Source organism: Penicillium macrosclerotiorum (genome assembly GCF_028827735.1).
Source record: "Penicillium macrosclerotiorum strain IBT 26536 chromosome Unknown utg000011l_segment0_segment0, whole genome shotgun sequence".
Classification (NCBI taxonomy): Eukaryota; Fungi; Ascomycota; class Eurotiomycetes; order Eurotiales; family Aspergillaceae; genus Penicillium; species Penicillium macrosclerotiorum.
In genome coordinates this window covers 259226-275590 of record NW_026643090.1, presented here as the reverse complement: position 1 = coordinate 275590, position 16365 = coordinate 259226, and the positions used below count along the sequence as shown (strand labels likewise).

Below are 16365 nucleotides of genomic sequence, written 5' to 3'. Positions count from 1 at the left end.
GAATTAAAGGGAATGTGGGCAACTAATGGAGGAATGCGATCTGACGGCAACTGATGGCGGTTCGAGAGCTGAGCAATGCGGAGTGCGGCTGTCAACACGATAGTCGGCCCGGCAACCACGTAAGATCACGTGTCAACAGTCCCGATAAGCCGGCGATAATGTAACCGACAGGTCCGAATGATACATTTGTTACTCCCTACAAGCCTCGAATCATGCTAGACCGCACATTTGTCTGTGCCCAGTGTACAGCGCGATTGTCTCATCGCTCCACTCCACGGGTGAGAACATCGGCGTTCTACTCAGTATCTCGGCGTCTGAGCAGCCATGCCGCCCCCGATAGCCGCTCTCCCCGCATTGCTATTGTGGGCTCTGGACCAGCGGGATTCTACGCGGCCGCACGCCTCCTAAGCAAAGAGCAAAGTGCCATGGTTGACATGTATGAAAAACTTCCCGTACCATTTGGGCTCGCTCGATATGGTGTAGCCCCGGACCATCCCGAAGTGAAGGTACGCACATCCACCGTAAAAGTCGATGCGAACAGATGGATTATGGTCCGGAACAAGTGCAATTGGTTGAGGTTAATAGCATTTTGGACTAACTGATTCTTCCTCTTCACAAAAAAGAATTGCGAAGACAAATTCACAGAAGTCGCGACGTCTCCCCGCTTCAACTTCGTCGGTAATATCGACCTCGGGAATGACCTGCCCCTCGCCGCGCTTAAGCCACATTACGATGCTATTCTCTTCGCGTACGGAGCTTCAAAGGACAAAGAACTGGAGATCCCTGGAGAACAAGCTCTTCGCAGTGTTTACTCGGCCCGTGCCTTTGTGGGGTGGTACAATGGTTTACCGGAACATCGGGATCTACAGCCGGACCTGACTAGCGGCGAAGATGCTGTTATTGTCGGACAAGGAAATGTGGCCCTCGATGTGGCTAGAATTCTTCTGTCGGGTGTAGATGCGCTCAAGAATACCGACATAGCGGATTATGCCCTGGAAACACTATCCAGAAGCAAAATCAAACGCGTGCGAGTGGTTGGTCGCCGAGGACCCCTCCAGGTCAGTATAGAGTCGATATCACAGCTAACCAACACCCCCTACAAGAACTACCTACTAATGTCTCTTTTGACTCAAGGCTTCGTTCACTATCAAAGAAGTGCGTGAACTCCTTCAGCTTCCTTCTGTCTCCTTTGACCCGATCCCGAAAGATGTCTTCCCTCCCGAGGAAGTGATCAATGGCCTACCCCGCGCGCAGAAGCGATTGATGCAACTCCTTGGTAAAGGCTCCGCCAATGATCCCCAGACGGCGACCAAATCTTGGTCGCTGGACTTTCTTCTCTCGCCCGACTCACTCCACTGGTCTCCTATTCACCCTTACCATCTCTCACATACCAAATTCTCTCGCAATGAGCTCGACCCTGCCGACCCCCACAGCCCGAGCGCTAAGGTATCTCCCAAATATCTATCAAGTGGAAAGCTAGCTATGGTCAATCTCTCTTCGAGCGTTTTTTTCCGTAGTGTGGGTTACAAATCCCTGCCCCTGCCTGGCCTCGAGGATCTGGGTATTCAGTTTGATGCCAAGCGTGGTGTAATTCCCAATGACGGGTTTGGTCGAGTCAAAGGTCGTTCAGGAGATGGCGAGCCCCGGGAATTACCGGACGGCTCGTTAATATCCTCTCTACCTGGCTTATACTGCGCCGGATGGGTCAAGCGCGGCCCGACCGGAGTGATTGCCTCGACGATGACAGATGCCTTTACCACGGCAGACACTCTGATCCAAGATCTGGCTAGCCACAGCAGCTCGGGAACCTTACTCAATACTCCTGAAAATAGTAGCGGTCTGGGATGGGACGGGGTCAAGCCGGAGGCTGCACGCCTTGGTCTTCGCCCGACGTCTTGGCAAGACTGGCAACGCATCGATGCTGTTGAGCGGGAGCGTGGGCAGCAAAAGGGTAAGGCTCGGGATAAGTTTGGTCGAGTGGAAGATATGTTGGAGGTGATTGACTGATTGAACGAAGTTCATTGATTGACCATTGTACGCTATGTATATTAACACTTTAGACATCCTGGTCGACATATCACTGGCCCAACCATCTCCTCCCCTCATGAGAGGATCCATGTACTATCATATCTCATATAACTATGCATTCATAATCACTTTCCTCTCTCTATCCAATGCTGTTGCCATTTTGAGCTCCCCATCAGGCGCACTCGGAGATATCAACCTCGGTGTAAGTAGCCGTCACGCGGCCCAGCTTCTCGGCCTGGCCATCGGTGAGCTGGTTCATGGCCTGAAGGCCAATGTTGAAGCCACCGGGGGCAGTATCGATGGCCAGAACGTTGATGGTTTCGTCGACCCCGTTGCCTGCGTAGTGCAGCGAATAGCATTTGCCGCAGTTGGAGCTCGTGCCATCGGGGATGGTCAGCGCACCGCCAATGCGAGGGAATCCGGGCAGAGAGCCGAAGGTGGAATATTGAGTATCCAGCTGACTCCCACATGCCACAGTGTCTGTTGAGGAGGCCGAGACGTCGTAGACAGGGTCGTAGGAGACCGAAACTGACCCGGAATCTGCAACGGCATCGCTTGGGGCAGGGATGGCGCTGGCGAGGTCGAAAGTGGCCAGAATGGCGCAAGTTAAGGCAATAAAAGACTTCATTGTGAAGTAAAGAAGTGGATGGGGGGTTTAGCTAGGTTCAAAAAAAATGCGTTGAAGAGATGGGCGTGTTGCTTCGTTCTATCAATCTATATTTCGCTGTCGAACCCTCGATTTATATATCTACAAACCAGATGTCAGGCAACCCAGGCACACTGTCATTTGTGGTGAGATATCGAAACCGACTGCAACCGGTGCAGGTCTTAGACACCCAGCGGATACTGTTGATTCATCCCCTCCTATTGATCTGGCCGCAATGGTGAAGAGCGGAGACGACAGGTAGGCCTCCCGTGCGGGGCGTGAGAATGCGGTCGCCGAGCCCTGGACTGAGACATTGGGACTTGGAACCGCCAGATGCTGGGCCGGAGAGAGGGATATAATGTGGCTGAGGGAGATCATCTGCAGCTTGCCGCACTGGTCTATGTCGCGGGTCGCCTTTATTCTTGTTTTCTTGTTTTCCATGTCACGGTGTACTCGCAGGTGTACCCGAGTGGTGATATGTGCGGTGCCGGTTTACTTCCGAATGACCTGAGGTTGCATTTTCATCATAGACGGAATGGGAATATTAGGAAACGAGGCCGGATCGAGGGGCATGTGAGTCAGAGCCGGGCAAAATGCAGCTTGAAGGAGTCAAACCCTGAAGTTAGAAGCAGAAAAATACAGACCGAAAAGATCACCCAAAAAAAGTCGATTGGAAAACAAAACAAAAAAAAGAACAAAAAGAAACGTCCCCGGGAAGGCTCGAACTTCCAACCTCCTGATTAACAGTCAGACGCGCTAGCCGATTGCGCCACGGAGACACTTGCTTGAAATGTGAGGACATACTGATGATTCAAGACTCTTCATACCTTCTGCGCCTTAAATTTATAGTTGTTTTAGTTTGCAACATCTAAGCAGGTATGGGAGAGAGTAATTATCGTTGCAGTCAGCTCTAGAGATCGCAACTATACAGATTATCCATCGCCAACAGAATTTGCTCATTTTCAACCTTGGGCAATAGTTTCTTTGAGAGATCTTCCCAGATAGTCCTCAAAGAAACTCCCTCTATAGTGACAATATATTGTAACTGGATCTGATTCCTCCTGAGCGCCACGGCCGATCGTCCCAGGGACTTGGTTGCATTTGCGACATGTAGAGAGTCATTGGTCGCCATCCGTGTTTTCCGATGAAAACCTTGCTCCGGACCTCCACACAAATTCAATCGCCGTTCTTCGTCGGTGAACCCTGTCCGGCCCCAGGGGAGAAGATCCGGGGCAATCTACGTTTTGGGCACAAACTATCCTCTTATACTTCCCTGTTCAAGTGGGATCATCATCAGAACCCCTCCACATCCCTCCCTCCCCAGAACGCTACGATCAGAAAATGACACTTGGATAATTTTCGGAGGATACAATCTTCAAGTTCATAGTTCCGATCAGAAAGCCGGCCCCCCCCTCGGTGTCAAGTGGACACACGGCACAACTTAAAGTTCAGGATTCAAATGATTTGGGGGGTTGGCTTTTGGGCCCCTTGAGAGCATCGACTACCGGCTGGACTATTGTTTTGATGTCAAAGCGCACACAATGGACCTCGTGCAAATGATATTGGTAGGCTTTTTTGGCTTTTCCCCCTCTTCGGTGGATGTGGATGGAGAATGGTGGATATGCTTCTAAGCCAATACGAGGGAGTCCACTTCTGCGGACACTTCACTAAAGCCGCCGTCGAATCCTAACTCCTTTTTTTCCGACTCCCGATCGACGCCAAATTTTTCAGATCCCATGGAAAGCACCCTATCGCGCTTGAACGGTGGAGTAGGCCCCCGCCAAAGGTTGCGCATCTCCTCTCCAATGGATCTCCCAGGCTCCGAATTCCGTCCAATGCGCCCAGAGGGGGGCGACAGCCGCGAGCCTCATCTGGCCCATCTCTCCTAAAAAAGACATACGATTCTCCCTGAGCCCAAACTCTTGACAAACTATCGGGCCGCTACAGCGGTAGTGAACCATGGATTTGCCTCGTCTGCCCTGGCTCGTGGTCCGAACTGGAGTCTGACAGGACGACTTGCCGCTGAGCGGAGCTTTTGATGGAGAGAAGCTAGGGTTCCGGTTAGCAAAACACAAAGGCTTTTTTCAAAGACCTGGAAGTATTGTGGAGACGTCGATGTGTGCAGCCCCCGACACGGTTTCAAATGGCCTTGATCAAGAGCCGAGTCCTCCAGATTATCATTCTAGTACTCCATATCTTTCTCCCTGACTCTTATAGAAGCGTGGGCCTTCCTCTTTGATTTATGTTTTGCTTCTCCTTTGAGTCACAGCCCTTCACCCTCCCTCGTTTCTATGAGCCTGTTAATACACGTCCTGCGTTCCCATTACGGCGATGGGGGCGATGGCTCTCTTGCTCGTCGCTGGGAATTTCGCGAGGACTATCCGCTTGAGGGGAGTGAACGATCGCTCTTTACTGCTATGGGTATAATCGCCCTGTCCTCGTTGGTGTCTACGCTTGGGCTCCTTTCATTCCTTACCTATCGATTCATCTTCTGGCAGCGGTACTACAAGCATCCGCTCGCAAAGAACCAGTATGTCGTGCTCATTTACAATCTGCTACTTGTCGACTTGCAGCAGGCCATTGCCTTCCTTATGAGTCTATATTGGGCTTCTCAGGGCAGTGTGCATTTTGGCACACCGGCTTGCTATCTCCAGGGATGGTGGATCCAGACTGGCGACCCGGGTAGTGGGTTGTTTGTTCTCTCAATTGCTTTGCATACTGGTGCTGTGGTTCTGCGTGGCCGGCAGCTTCCATTCAATACTTTCGTGTACTGTGTGATAGGGCTGTGGATGTTCATTCTCATTCTGGGATTCATCCCCATCGGTCTATACGGCTCTGAAGCATTTGTTATTTCCGAAGCTGCTTGGGTAGGTGCTCATCCATGGAGCTTTATATGGCTATCCTTGAAGCTAACAAAAATTAATACTTTGCAGTGTTGGATCAGTCCCAAACACGAAAGTGAACGATTATGGGGCCACTATATCTGGATTTTCCTTTCTGAATTCGGGACTATCGTCCTATACGCCATCATGTTCTTCTATCTCCGACGCCGTATGACACAATCGAAGATGCTCCGCCGAGGTCAACAAGAGAGTCTGCATAGACTCAACCGGGTCGTCATTTACATGGTTATCTATCCGTTGGTTTACCTGGTTTTGTCGTTGCCACTTGCCGCAGGTCGAATGGCTACTGCCCGGGGCGATTCTCCAAGCAAAACCTATTTCGGTGTAGCGGGCTGCTTGATGGCTCTGTCTGGCTTGATGGATGTGGGAGTCTACACATTGACCCGCCGTCATCTGCTCATTGATACCGAGCACAGCACTACAGATCGCAATTATGACATTACGGACTCTCAATGGCAAACCCAAATCACTACCACCGCAGGTGGGGGTACCGGGAATCGGTCTCGGAAGGGAGGATTCAACATGGGATCTCGCTTGGGCTCCAAATTCCGCCGAAGCATTCCTGCAGCCGATAAAGAAACGAGAAAGAGCCCATTCGATGATTCAACTGAGGACATTGTTCCCAAGGATGACATGGAAATGTCTAATTTCGGTGCCGTGTACCAGGAGACCACCATTGAGATCTCCCATGAGCCAGCCACCTCGGCAGAATCAGTTGATGGCACATCGCGCCGGAGCGGCTAAGACTTTACTCACGCTAAATGATTCTATATCGCCTTATAAGGCTTCCACTGTATATATGACCCGTCCTGTACTTATTCCACCTGGCAAAACATGCCGCAATAACATAATTTCTTCCATACTTGAGCTAAGAGGAGCTCAATCTTATTTTCAACAAATTCAATTGTCGTCTTCAGTGGCTTCCTGAGGTTGCAGAATTTAGTGCGCCTGGTGGGTATTTTGGAACCAAACTGGCGGTTCTGCATCGGACCACATTATGGTATCATTGATTAGCAATAATTCTTGTGGAATTTCGGGCTTGCGACCGCCGATGAATCCAACAGCGAATCCACTCCCTCCAAAGCTCGCCTCTTTCGCCCTGATTTTGCAAATCCGCCGTGGGTCCAGATTACTACCGCAGCACGTTAGCTCGTTGCTTAGCTGGTGGAGAGGAGTGGAGTCGGGCTTTTCCAGCCGCGCAAATCTGTCCAATGTCAGTCAGCTTTCTCCTGTTCCCGACAGGAGGCCTCTGCACCGTGGGCGTTTTCGCGCTTGCGCTATTCGACACGTTCTGGGGCATTTGGCAGATCTTCATCTCGGTGGATGAGGATGATCCACAAACCAGATTAGGGAATCGGTGCATACTTCGGTACAAGAGAGAAGATTGCCAAGCTCCTCAATTTATGAATCTTGCAAAGAACTTAAAAGTATAATCGAATTATCAAATCCACCGATAACCTTTGATCTCAAGAGAAAGTTTTGAGCTGCAAAGCTCCGAAAGTCTATATATTGGATACGAGCTATATATATGAATTTTAAGATGTGTCGATCTAGTGGACCTTCCGCAAAAACATTCCAAAACCTCGGGGAGAACGATGGTGTGCATGTGAGAAGAAGAGTGGAGATATAGCCTAAGCCGCAGGTTATTTAGCTGAATTTGCAGCTAAAGTTTATTTGCCTTTCTCGATGCGCGGAGTTTCCGCCGCCGGCTGCTCCGTCTCCTGGTTCGGACCCAGTTTCTCCTTTTCTCGTCTCTCGCTTTCGAGTTTCACATTGCGCCATTCCATCCCTAGTGCCGGTAGGGCCATCGCGCATGATAAGCCCAACGGGACAAAGAAAGCTCTGTGAAGAGCCGTATTGTAGATCACTAGTACGACGTCGAGCTTCTCTACTGGTATCATTCTCACTAGATCGGTTGCACCAGCCTCTAAAATAGCCTTTGAGTCAATGCCAGAAACCATGAGCAGCTTATCTGTCAGGTAGTTGGTGTATAGGTTCTGAGAAACCGCCACAAAAACACCGCCACCGAGGGACTGAAAGAAAAACATTATTGCAACACCAATAGAGACATCGGCTTGATCCAAAACTGTCTGTGCAGCCAATGTGGGCTGCTGCATCCCTGAGCCTAGACCTAGACCGAACAGGACTTGATACCCGATCCATGCTGGATGGCCCGTGTCTACCTTGAAGGTGGTGATCATGCCGGCACCAATCGCCATGAAGATTGACGAGACAAGCATAAATGGGACATAGTATCCTGTGTGTGAGACCGCTGCTCCCGAGAGAATACTGGCAATAACCAGAGATAGCACCATCGGGATATTATCAATACCTGATTGCACTGCATTCCGGTTTTTGACCCCTTGAAACCAGAGTGGCAGAGTGTATAAGATAGAAATCATAGCACCGGATATGCAAGATGTAAAGATTGCACCAAGCAGGATACTGCGGTTCTTAATGATCCGTGGCGGGATTGTGGCGTCCTCTTTTCGCCAAATCTGAACAGCCGCAAAAGCGAGAAACATTACACCTGCTAGGATTAGCAAGGAAATAATGCGCCCACTGTCCCAAGCATAAGTGGTTCCACCCCACTGAAGCGCAAGCAAAAATAGAATAATGCTTGAAAACACTAATACTGTTCCGATTGGATCGAGACGGATCAATTGTCGTTTTAGAGAAGCTGTTGTAGATCGACGCGGTGCTTGAAGAAAGAAAGCCACAATAACTAGAGTTAGACCTCCAATGGGAAGGCTACGATGAAAAATAAAGCATTAGCTCAACTGCAGCTCTTTGTTGAAGAGAACTCACTTACTTGATGTAAAAGCACCATCTCCATGTTGCATTATCAGTGAATGCTCCCCCAAGCAACGGTCCGATAATTGATGATACACCAAACGTAGATCCTATGAGACCGACAAATAATGGGCGCTTGTGTAAAGGAACTACTTGCGAGATAATGATTGTTGACCCGTTGAAAATTCCTGCGGAACCAACTCCTGCAATCGCTCGCCCAATAATGAATACTTCAGAGCTTGGTGCTGCACCACAAAGTATGGAACCGACCTCAAATACCACCACAGCTACTACAAAGAGAATTTTTGTTGAATAGAAGGTATAGATGCGCCCCCAGAAAAGCTGGGTCGTACAGCTCGTCAGGAGATAGGCACTAGCATACCAACTGATGTCATTGATAGCATGGAACTGATCGGAGATTCGAGGAACTGCTGTCGCGATGATGGTTCGGTCCTACCAAGAAATATTAATATGTGGCATAAAAAGACTGAATGAAGATGGTTCTTTACCAATGCAACAAGGAACATGGCGCTGACAATTGCCACCATGACTATGGCAAGCTTTAAACCCGAAATATTTTGCTCCTCCGACATAGCTTTTTGTCTGGCCTCATGGCTAGGTTGAGGTTCATCTGCATGCCGTTTAAATTCTTGTTCGTGAGGGTTGGTCATCGTGTGGGTGTCTCTTTATGCTAGAAAATCCAAAATTCGACATATGTAATTGAGAATTAAAACATGTTATCCTAAAAACAACTTTTTCCTCATGCAGAAGAGGAAATCGCATATTTATTACATTTTGGAAGACGCTTTTCGACCCGCAAAGTAATGTGCCTCGGCGCCGAACGTGAACAAATAATCTTGCTTCGGCGCCGAAACATCTTACATAGGGGGCTAAAGTAAGAATGGCCAGTAGAGCCCCGAAACGATCAAGAGTCTTTTGTTAAGGCTTATATAGTTATCTAATACCATAATTCTCACTTTTGAATTTATTATGCTTTAGATTTCTGTTCTGCTCATTGACACTTTTCGTCTTGCCTTGTCATTCCAAACACAACTATGACAGGGTCAAATAGGAATTATAAGCTGACGTGATTGAGGGACTTTTGAAAGAATACCTTAGGGATTTCATCGTCAGGTTATCCTATCTAGAGAAGACTCGATGAGATCCTACTCTAGGCCCGGTGCGGGGATGTAGACTATATAAGTGGTTGATCGCGTTAATTTGAAATTCGTTACCAGTTGCTTATTCACATACGAGGGGTTCTATATAAAGATACAGAAATTGGATGTAAATACCATGTGACTACATCATATCTAGCTTAGCATGTTCACCTTCCGTGACAAAATAAAACTTCAACTTCACATCTGCCCATGATCCTAACGGATACAGTTCATTGAGTTACCACTTGGTAGCAATTACCAAACCCCTTTTTCAGACGGTAAAATTAGTTATACCATCTTCAACCCACTATTATTTTGAAGATCACGTCTAAGTTCTAATATATTATAGCTCCACTAAACTAAGATCTAGCGAGGGAGGAGGCGCCCCCCTCCCAAACCCAAACATCGCTCCTCGAGGACCGAAGGATATATGGGACAGAACAGCACAAAACGTCAGAAACTAAAGGCAAACGCAGCGCAATCCAAGATCAGGATACAGAACTAAAGATACAGGAAAATAAGAATTAGAAAAGCTGCAGTGGGTGACGGCTTAAGAAGAAGATGAGGGCAAAACTTACCACCATAGTGTGATAGGAAGAGATTATACAATTATAGAGTAGGATTTAAATGGAATATTTACATAAACTGGGATGTAATAGACCTCAATAGGAATCTAATTGAATACTAGGATTGACGATGGGAATAATCTGTCCTCGGCGATTTTTCTCCAAATGCAGCTGCCTATCTTCTATGCACGTTACATTTTCTTTTCTTTTCTTTTTCTCCCATATATACAGCATAGCCTCAAGAAGGAGACTACAATAAAGTTCTCGTGGGCGAAGCATAGCCACACTTTTTCTCCTCGGGATCTTTGGGCTGTCCTGCAGATCTATGTCTCCGCCAAGGCGAGTCTGGTCCAGAAGAGAATTTGCATGCATCATCCTTACCTTAAATCTCTGATTCTGAAATTCAAAGAAAGGTCAGACGGGCCGAAGGCAATAGAATTATGGTATTTGATTGACAAGGATGACTGACTAGAACCGAGGGATTCGTCGTCATTCCCATTACCGTGTACAAGTCTCGGCATTTGTGAAGCGCAGCATGGAGCACCACATCTTGTCAGCATTGGGTGCACAGAGTATTATCATGAGCGGGGCTAATAATGATGGTCAGTATACGATACTTCACTGGGAGCTTCTCATAATTCCCAATGCAAATGTCCGAGCTCTTCAAGCGGCGCTATCATTCCAATTAGGCTTGCCCGCCTCTGTGGGAAATGGGTTTTCTGAGGGGTTCTCGGAGCTGGAAGATTGCAGCGTGAATCCAGTTGTTATGGAAACAACTGTCAATTGGTTCCTCTGTGTAACAGATCCAGGTGAAACGATCGTCAGCATCGGGTTATTTAGTAAACGGGGGATCCTTCTGCTCAGTCCAGATGAATAGAATCACTGTTTTCTGCAATGGCAAACCTTCGAATCCTCTACTTCTTTGCCTGGGCTACATCTGCTGTGGCTCAGTTCCAGGGCTATTCGCCTTTCGGACACAATGATCTCACCTACACGATCCGTGTTCCAGATAGCACCGCTAATTCAAGCGCAGGGCCCATCTATTTCCAATTGAATTCTACAAGCCCGGTAGAATGGTTTGCATTAGGACAGGGAGCCTCAATGCACGGCGCCAACATGTTTGTGGTGTATATATCGGGAAACAACCTGACACTTTCTCCTAGATCTGGAAAGGGCCACTATCAGCCTTTATACAACAAACGTGCTCAAGTGTCTCTCATCAATGGAAGTGGGGTTCATGATGGAGTCGTCACCGCTAATGTTCGCTGTGACAGCTGTATTGTTTGGGGCGGAGGGATGGAGAATGTCACTAATACCTTCAGTCCTTGGATCTGGGCTGTGAAATATGGGAAAGCATTGAATACTCTCAGTATGACTGCGACCATTTCGGAACACGATGCATTTGGTACTTTCTTTGTGAACCTTCAACAAGCAACAGGGACAACTTCCGATAACCCATTCACAAACCTTGATCGGTCTTCGATTACTTATGCCGTGCCGGAAGTCTTCGACTTTGAAGGGTTTGATAAGAAGAGAACAGCCCACGCCGTTCTCATGACAGTGGCTTTTGTCTTGCTGTTCCCGCTTATCGCATTGGCTCTTCATGTGTTTCCGTCGTCCAGTATTGTGAGAATTCACGCGATCCTCCAGCTTTTCACGCTGGCAGTTGTGATCGCTGGATTTGGACTGGGGATTGCGATGGCCAAGGATATCCATCTTTTCAAGCATCATCATCCCGTGATAGGGATAGTGGTTGTCGCCTGTCTGGTTCTCTTTCAGCCTGGAATGGGCTTGTTGCAACATCGACACTTTCTCAAGACCAGCGGCACAGGCCCCTTTGCTTTCCTGCATCGATGGCTTGGGAGGGCCCTGATCATTCTCGGGGTGATCAACGTGGGACTGGGGTTTCAGCTCACAGGGATCGATAGCTCAGATGTCCCTCGCGGGGCCGTCATTGCCTATGGCGTTGTTGCTGGAATCATCGGATTGGTGTATCTGGTGACTGTGGCTCTGGCTGGCCGTCGAGGACGAACTGTTTCGGACTAGCAATCAGGACTGAATAGCGAATTCAAATTTGATTTTAATTGACCGGAGGCAGAGCAAAGTAGGGATATCCGAAGTCCATACCGTCTTTGAATTCGGACTCTTGGTGGCGTACTGCAGGATCTCTTTCTATGCCTGCCGATATCGTACCACAAGATTCTTGGCCCGGGCCCGTCTTGTGAATGAATGTTGAATGGATCTATACCGACCGCCCAAAATAAAGGAAGAAGGCGAGTGTGGGGGTGGGGGAAAGGAGAGAGAAAGGAGAGAAAGGAGAGAAAGAAGAGAAAGAAGAGACTAAGGTCAACTCTAGCAGGGTGCGACAAAGAGGTATAGAGAAGCGATTGCCTACTGGCACAACATGTATCGTATTTCCGGACTCTCCATGTTGTTGGACCTGATTCCTCGCTTGATTCGGGGCGAAAATGCTATAGATTCAATATGAATGCCAAAAGGGAATTTATTGATTTCTTATTCGAACAACGTTGACATAATCGTACATCGGTCGCTGCTCGGAATATCGTTTCGAACGGTCGTACTATCAAATTTATCGTCATTCCTCGTCGGTCCACTCTTTCGCTGCATTTGGCATTTCCTACGCCCCACTTTAAGTGATCCGGTGCATTTGCTTGTTTGATCCTGTCCAGTCATAATCAGCCACTCCACCAAAGAACCACTGAGGAACCACTGAGGAACCACCGAGATGCGCACGGTGGCTGAGCTTTGCTCCGTATGTCTCCTGAATGACGTCGGGCCTCGGGTCGTCGTCGTTGTTCCTGGGGCCATTCAACCTTCTCCTCCCTTGGATTGACTCCTCAACCTGCACCCTGCACCCCGTACCATCCTTATTCCACGGGGGTGAATGGCAAGACAATGCCATTGCACACGGTCGCGCTCGGAGCGGCCCTGACCCCTACTGTCCTGCACACTCTAATCAATCATGTGGGTCGAGGAACGCTATCGGAACTATCTGGAGGCCGAACGCTCATGCTGATGATTCCGTTCTCTGCAGTATCTCCATCGCAAATCGCATCATAACAAACCGACCGTCCATATCACTTATGACGAAGGTATCCAGATCGTCCGTCAATTCCTATACTACGCGTCCAAGCATCCGGTCGAGGATATCCAGGCGTTCACCCGCCAGTGGGTTCCAAGTCCCCATTGGGTGAGAACAGAACCCGTCACCATTCCTGACGAGTGTCTATCGTCGGCGGCAGATGTTCTTGCCAAACAATTGGGCCCTAGGGGTCTCGTACGCGTCGGCGGCGAAAAGTGGTGGCAATGGCGCGGCCCCGCGGAGGACCTCAAGGGAGAGTGGATCGAGATGCGGAGTCATTATAATGAGCTGAAGAAGGCGGACCGGCGCTGCAACCGGATCATGCTCTATATCCATGGAGGTGCCTATTTCTTCGGCAGTGTCGATACCCATCGCTACATGCTACAGCGTCATGCCCGCAAGTTGAAGGGTCGTGTTTTCGCGCCGGACTACCGTCTTGCCCCCCAATTTCCTTTCCCATGCGGCCTGCAGGACTGTATGGCAGCTTATTTGTGGCTGCTCAAATCATACGACCCAAAAGAAATCATCCTGGCGGGCGACTCGGCTGGAGGCGGTATGGCCTTATCATTGCTGGTGATGATGCGGGACCAAGATATTCCACTTCCAGCGGGTGCGATTCTGATCTCTCCATGGGTTGATTTAACACATTCGTTTCCAAGCATTGTTGATGATAACCCGGGCGATTACATCCCTCCATATGGATTCAGGTACAAGCCTTCCTCCGCCTGGCCCCCGCCCAATGCCGACGAGATCCTAAAAATCAAGAAGCTGTCCCGTGAGCAAACCTTCACGGAGAAGGATGTCAACGCTGCGATTCCAACGGCAAACAGCTCGGCGGCGGAAACAGCTGTCCGTGGATACACGCTACATGAGAACAAGATGCCATCCGAAGGCCATGCCTACCCGGGCATGCAGGAGAATCCAGATCCTGGTACTGTCAGTGCCGAACCTGATAACATCCATGTTATCTTGGAAGGCAAAACGGTGGAGCTTAAGGACCAAATCCAGATGTATGCCACAAATCAGCTCATCTCCCACCCGCTTGTCTCGCCTGTCCTTCAACCCTCCCTTGGTGGCCTACCGCCACTCCAAATTATCAGCGGCGGTGGAGAAACTCTTCGCGATGAGCAGTTCTATATCGCGCATAAAGCGGCGAATCCGACTGCGTATCCGCCCGGGGATGTGTATCTGAACGAGTTTGATCCAGAAAAAGAGACCTTGACCAAGTACCAGCCAACATACGTCCAGCTCCAGGTCTGGGACAATCTATGCCATGTGGCTCCCACGCTGAGCTTTACCAGACCGGCCAAGTACATGTTCCGTTCAATCTCCCAGTTTGGATCCTGGGCTCTCGCTCGTGCTCAAGAGACTGAAGTGGACATTATGGATGAAAATATCGTGTCACCGGTCTCATCGAGCGGCTCAGATGAGACAGACAGCCCTGGAGATCTCGCAGGCCCCAGAAAACAGACATTTCCAGCAGGCATATCTGTCGGCAAGGCAGGAGATCCTCTACCTGCATTTGATCAGTACATGATACGCCAACGAGTAGATAAGCGTGGACACCTCTACCATCTGGACCCACCTGCATCGTATCCAGTCCTGAATATACCACCATCAAAGATAGGTGCAATCAACCCGGATCTCATCAGAAAGTGGCTTGATGCAAAACATGAATGGGATACCAAGTTTGCCAGAGAGAAGCTTAAGGTGCAGGTTCGACGCATCAAGGAAATGGCCCACGGATTCCAGGACTTTGATGGTGAATGTCCCCCTCCAAGCTCTTTGGCCGCTCGTCGTGCGGCACCAGGCGTCCTACCCAAGTACCATGCAAAGAAGAATTATGGAATGATGCTTTGGAGCGGTTGGGGCAGCAAACACGACGAGCGGACCATGGAGAAGGAACGAGAAGCTGAAAAATCAGGTCGCCCCTCGACGCGTGCGAGCGTTGATGCTGGACAAGCTGGCCAGTATTCGAGTTCGCCTTTGAAGAACCAGGAACGGCTAGGTGCCCCTGGCAACCGTAAATCGCAGCCTACCACCGATAAATCTTTACCAGGTAGTTCTGAGGCCCTTACTTGGGACACTGCGAGTGATTCAAAGCACACTAATGGAGAATTCGCGACGGGACGACCTTCTGAATCGACTTCTCTCCGTCCGATGTCAGAAAAGAGTGCCGGGCCTATTCTCATCCTACCAGACGTGGATAACTTGAAGCTCAGAGATGAGAATGCCAGCACAAGGGCTCTCTTTCATGCTGCGGGAACCCTACCGATGACGTCTGATCTCTCCCTTCCGTATTCGAAAGGCCGACCGTCCTCTGTTGGCGGCTCAGTAGCGGGAAGAAGTGAATTTGTGTCTGAAGCTGGGGAAGATGCTGCTAGTACCGTTGGCGGCGATAAGGAATCAATTGCAGTGAACGGGATCGCAGCTGATTCAGTCAGCACTCGCGCTGTCCTAAGCGCCAGGGGTGTGGTTGGCATCGTCAAGCCTAGTGACAACAGTCGTACCTCCACTGACACTTCCTCTGTGCAAGCAACTATGCCAGATGTAGATGCCATATCAATCGAAAAGGACAGCCGAAACTCGACATCGCATCGACCAGACATGCCCAACAGGGAGGTTTTCAAGACAGCCGAGGAGGGACTATAGCCCCCTCTTAGGGTAATCGCTCCCACTTATCTTGTCCACTGATATCTCTTTCGTTCACTTGCCTTTCTGCAATTTCTTTTCATTTATCTATATCTTTGGGATGATACTCCATGAGGAAGCGGTTCAAGTTTCCGAAACTACCTCTTGGTACACCTCTTGGCTTTCCCTGCACTCGAATGACGCTGTCGTTTACCTTTTCCTTTTTCCTTTTTGATTTATGTTGGATATACCCTATGTCATTGGTGATATTATGGCTCATCATAATATTCCTTCATCTATGGATTGATTTTTCCATTATATGAAGAGATGTATGTAGTGGTCTGAAGTGCCGTCATTGAATCTGAAATATCGTATCCAAATTTCGAATGAAATGATTATGTACCTGAAGCAAACACAAACAGAAGACACAAATTGTCAGCACAGACTGATAGGTAATATGACCTTGGTAACACCGCCGAACATGCAAAAGTCTATATATATAGTACAAGAGAACCACCGAGCTTTTGACAAGCAC

The 16365-nt window shown here is 49.0% G+C and overlaps 6 protein-coding genes across 6 annotated transcripts; 4 read left to right on the top strand and 2 right to left on the bottom strand.

Annotated features, from left to right (window-relative positions):
- Nucleotides 1-212: 212 nt before the first annotated feature.
- On the top strand, nt 213-2007 carry N7462_011060 (NADPH-adrenodoxin reductase; the record flags this gene model as incomplete). The annotated part of the gene is made up of 3 exons (XM_057082774.1): nt 213-506; nt 624-1058; nt 1135-2007. 3 exons carry the CDS (start codon nt 213-215, stop codon nt 2005-2007), a joined length of 1602 nt encoding a protein of 533 aa, XP_056928129.1.
- Nucleotides 2008-2200: 193 nt separating this feature from the next.
- On the bottom strand, nt 2201-2656 carry aspf13 (allergenic cerato-platanin Asp F13; the record flags this gene model as incomplete). The annotated part of the gene is made up of 1 exon (XM_057082773.1): nt 2201-2656. One exon carries the CDS (start codon nt 2654-2656, stop codon nt 2201-2203), a length of 456 nt encoding a protein of 151 aa, XP_056928128.1.
- A 2309-nt stretch (nt 2657-4965) lies between these two features.
- On the top strand, nt 4966-6321 carry gprD (the record flags this gene model as incomplete). Its single annotated transcript, XM_057082772.1, has 2 exons — nt 4966-5541; nt 5608-6321. The coding sequence occupies 2 exons, from the start codon at nt 4966-4968 to the stop codon at nt 6319-6321; spliced, it is 1290 nt and encodes a 429-aa protein (XP_056928127.1).
- Nucleotides 6322-7247: 926 nt separating this feature from the next.
- Nucleotides 7248-9041, bottom strand: N7462_011057 (MDR family MFS transporter; the record flags this gene model as incomplete). The annotated part of the gene is made up of 3 exons (XM_057082771.1): nt 7248-8328; nt 8390-8823; nt 8880-9041. The coding sequence occupies 3 exons, from the start codon at nt 9039-9041 to the stop codon at nt 7248-7250; spliced, it is 1677 nt and encodes a 558-aa protein (XP_056928126.1).
- Nucleotides 9042-10990: 1949 nt separating this feature from the next.
- On the top strand, nt 10991-12142 carry N7462_011056 (cytochrome and DOMON domain-containing protein; the record flags this gene model as incomplete). Its single annotated transcript, XM_057082770.1, has 1 exon — nt 10991-12142. The coding sequence occupies one exon, from the start codon at nt 10991-10993 to the stop codon at nt 12140-12142; it is 1152 nt and encodes a 383-aa protein (XP_056928125.1).
- An 870-nt stretch (nt 12143-13012) lies between these two features.
- Nucleotides 13013-15851, top strand: N7462_011055 (uncharacterized protein; the record flags this gene model as incomplete). The annotated part of the gene is made up of 2 exons (XM_057082769.1): nt 13013-13081; nt 13152-15851. 2 exons carry the CDS (start codon nt 13013-13015, stop codon nt 15849-15851), a joined length of 2769 nt encoding a protein of 922 aa, XP_056928124.1.
- Nucleotides 15852-16365: the final 514 nt, after the last annotated feature.